Source organism: Sinocyclocheilus anshuiensis, unplaced genomic scaffold (assembly GCF_001515605.1).
Source record: "Sinocyclocheilus anshuiensis isolate Anshui unplaced genomic scaffold, SAMN03320099.WGS_v1.1 scaffold1052, whole genome shotgun sequence".
Lineage (NCBI taxonomy): Eukaryota > Metazoa > Chordata > Actinopteri > Cypriniformes > Cyprinidae > Sinocyclocheilus > Sinocyclocheilus anshuiensis.
The window spans coordinates 1004727-1008550 of record NW_015549556.1 but is presented as its reverse complement, the minus strand read 5'-3'; the positions used below and the strand labels follow the sequence as shown (position 1 = coordinate 1008550).

The following is a 3824-nucleotide window of genomic DNA, read 5'->3' as shown; positions in this document are numbered from 1 at the left end:
TTTTTTTTTTTTTTTATGAAAATGACAGTATATTGTAATTCCACCTGAATCAGACCGACCTAGAAAAGTGGTAGTCACTAGTAAAACAGTTTACAAATAACTTTACATAACATTATTGTATTGAATTATACATTTAAGTAGCCTACTGAGTAATATTCATTAACAGCCTGTACTTACTATAGGGTTAGGGTTTGTTGCATGTAGTTATGCATAATTTACTGTCATTACTACAGTAGATACATGTAATGTGTAACCAGGATGCTATCAAATAAAGGGTTACCCTTCTTTTCTCTCAATGTCCTGTAGATGGCAGTATTGCTTATTTATTTTGTCTCTCTCCCCACAGTCTTCAGTCTCATTTCAGTGAAAGCGGTCGAGCTGCCGGTGGTTTTCGAGGTCTGGTTTCTCTGACTGGTAGTCTGCCCCGTCAGGCCCCGCTGGTTCCCCTCAGCAAACCCCACCTCGGCCTCAGCCAGTCCTCTCTCGTCAGCAGCAGCAGCGGGCCTCTGAAGCGAGAGAAGGACCGGGACGGCCTCGGCTCCATCCGCAGAGGCAGCTTTGTGGAGCGCTTTCAGGAGAGAGCCAAGAGCTCGGACACGGCCGGCCTGGACGCGGGGAGACAGAGTTTAGCTGTGTGCAGTGAGCTCGAAGCGAGGCTCGGTCTCAGAATGCAGTCATCATTCTCTGCCCTGCCAGCGGCATGTTTGTCCACACCTTCATCATCATCATCAGCAGCAGCAGCAGCATCCATGAGAAGACCAGCTTCGGCAGCACCGAGTCCTGCTCCTTCACCGCTCAGTGCAGCCAGATCTCCAAGATCTAACGTCTCGTCTCCAAGACGACCTCTGACCTCTCCGACCAGTGAGAGCCCGTCCAATGAGAATGTACCTGGGCAGGAAAGCCCCGCCTCTTCATCTTCGACCAGCCCCAAACCTCACATGAATGAAACCAGCTTCTGAGAGGGAGAATAAGATTGTATATATATTGAATGTGATTTTTATATATATATATATATATATATATATATATATAATTCACAAAAACTGAATTATTCAAAATTCTGAATTTTGATAAAATATAACATTTACAAAATATATTTATTTTAGAGCAGTATTCTCAGTATCACAGGGTGCCTTATAATACGGAATGTGGAGTTATTATGAGAATATGGTATTTCGCATGTAAACGAGGAAAAAAAAATCACATTCCATGATATTTAAAAAAACAACATGGGTGACATTGTACAAATGAAAAGTTCTTTGTTCTTCATTTTTATTCTGCTGACACTTTTTAGTCATTAAAGTGAAGGCAGATTTGTTTAATCCTAATGTACAAAAGAATGGACTGGCTTTAAAACTGAAGTGTAATTTTATTTTATTTTTTTTAAATGTTAACATACTTCCCAAACTTAATATGCAAAGACTAAAAGTCACTGGAAAGTCGAAACACTGTGTCTATGTTTGTTTGACTCAACCAATCAAGTGAGATTGGGGCGGGACTTTGTGTTTAGCCAGCCAATGGTAGATTAGGGGCGTGTCTAAGCAGCCTGTATGAAAACAGTCATTATTTGATCAGTTGCATTTAGTGATAATAGTGATGCTGCTGGTGCAGAAGTTGCACGTCATCATCTTGGGGCTTTGTTGTCACACAGGCTAATATTCCTGCATGAACATGAAATATGTGTGAATGTTGTTCAGACTGACAGGATGATGTAATTAGTGCTCGACTGCTCATTATTGGGCAATGCTGATACTGATATCTATAGAGCAGGATGGGCTCATGTATATATTACAGTATAATTGTAGCAAATAAGATGTACACAACAGATGAATTTAAATCAATACTTATTTTACATTATACTTAATATTAAATATTTAGAAACAGAAAATGTGCGTTATAAATCGACAAGGCCATTAGTTACTATATTGCCTAATGACAGTAAAAAAAAAAGATAGATAGATCATTATCAGCCTGTCTGATATCGCTGTAAAGAAAACAAATGGTTTATGTCTGTAATAAGTTTACAGGCAGTTCTTCTAAAAAAAAAATATATATATATATATATATATATATATGTGTGTGTGTGTGTGTGTGTAAAAAAATGTAAATTGTATATGTCTATAACTAACAAAACCATGTGTAATGCAGTGTAAATAAGAGCAAGAGATGAAGAGGACATAGTGTATTACAGTCAACACAATGTATATAAATCAGCAAACATTCAACATAATTTCCCCGAACACACACACACGAGTACAGACTGGAGTTCAGTTACGCCTGAGAGGACTGTTGTGTGTAAATGCCTTTGAGATGGTAAATGGGCTGTTACTATAGTAAAAATATGAATTACACCTTAAAGTCCGCTTGAATTTGATTATGTTAGAATATGAAGTATGAAATCACATCATCTCCTTTTTTGTTAAAATATAGTATTTTACACTGTTTATGACAAAGCTTGAAAATTGGGTATCTCTGCCAGATATTGTTATGGTATATTGGTTGTTACATTAACAATATCATCCCTAAATTAATCTGAAACAGTTTTGCCGATGATTATAATGAAGCTGTGAATGCAAAGAACCTTTTTGTTTAATGTGAACCATTTGCTAAGTTATAATTACGCTTTTTTTACTGTATTCCTCCTGTACACTGAATAAAACATTATGAAGTTATTGTGTTTGTAAATGCACTTATTCAGATACCAATATCTAGGAAAAAGCACTAATGCAAATTCCCTAAAATAAAATAAACCATTTTCATATAAATAACGGCAATACATTAGAATAAATGGAAAGGCAACTGCTGGACAAATTGCCAAATCTATATTGACAAACATTTACAGAATAAAAATTTAAATTAATAATACATAATATAATATAAATTAATTTTGTGTTACTGATTATCATATTTACATCTATCAAATAAATCATCATACTAATTTAAGAGGTAATTTAAATGGATATATTATTAATAATTAGTTTTGTATAATAATATATTTTTTTTACATTTTAATTACTTTTGTGTAACTGAATATCAGTAAACCAAACAAAAATAATTATCATTATAATAATTTAAGAGGTCATTTAAATTGATGTATTAATAAATAATATAATATTTAATTATTCATTATTAATAATTAATTTTGTAAAATAATATTATAATATATTTGTGTTTTTATATATAAAATTACATTTTAACATATATTACATTTTTATTATCTACATAATATTATAATAAATTATATAAAAAAATATATACATAGTTATTCTTCTCAGAACACTGAATAAAACTTTCTAAAGTTGTTGTGTTTGTAAATGCACTCATTGAGTTGTCAATACTTGGAAAAAAGCACTCTGGAAAATTCCAAAAAATAATGTATTCTCATATAAATAACAGCAGACAGATGGCATTTGAAATAAATTAGACAATAAATAGAAAGGCATATTGCTCAATAGCGTGACGATGCACTGCAGACTAGTTATGTTGCTGATGCTGATCGCCGGAACTCTTTTGCGTCTTCAAGAGTAACCAACCTCCCAAATCTAGCCTGACAAACATCTACAGAATACAAAATTAAAAACACTGATATATCAGGTAAAACTAAAAAATTGCAACTAAACTATCGCCGACACCATATCAAACGATAATCTCTGTGAACGTCATATAAATCAAATAAATAGTAGTAAAAGGTTGTGCTTCAGTGAGACAGAGAGTGATATTAAAGGGTTAGTTCACCCAAAAATGAAAATTCTGTCATTAATTACTCACCCTCGTGTTGTTCCAAACCCGTAAGACCTTCGTTCATCTTCGGAACACAATTTAAG

The 3824-nt window shown here is 33.8% G+C and overlaps 1 protein-coding gene across 1 annotated transcript in view; it reads left to right on the top strand.

Annotated features, from left to right (window-relative positions):
- The window catches only part of LOC107656962 (SH3KBP1-binding protein 1-like), a 10166-nt gene extending 9206 nt beyond the window's left edge, over positions 1-960 (top strand). Inside the window, exon 18 of the mRNA XM_016444924.1 lies at positions 347-960. Within this exon, the coding sequence (XP_016300410.1) occupies positions 347-959 (613 nt within the window). The 3' untranslated portion in view covers position 960. The remainder of the gene's footprint in view (positions 1-346) is intronic.
- Positions 961-3824: the final 2864 nt, after the last annotated feature.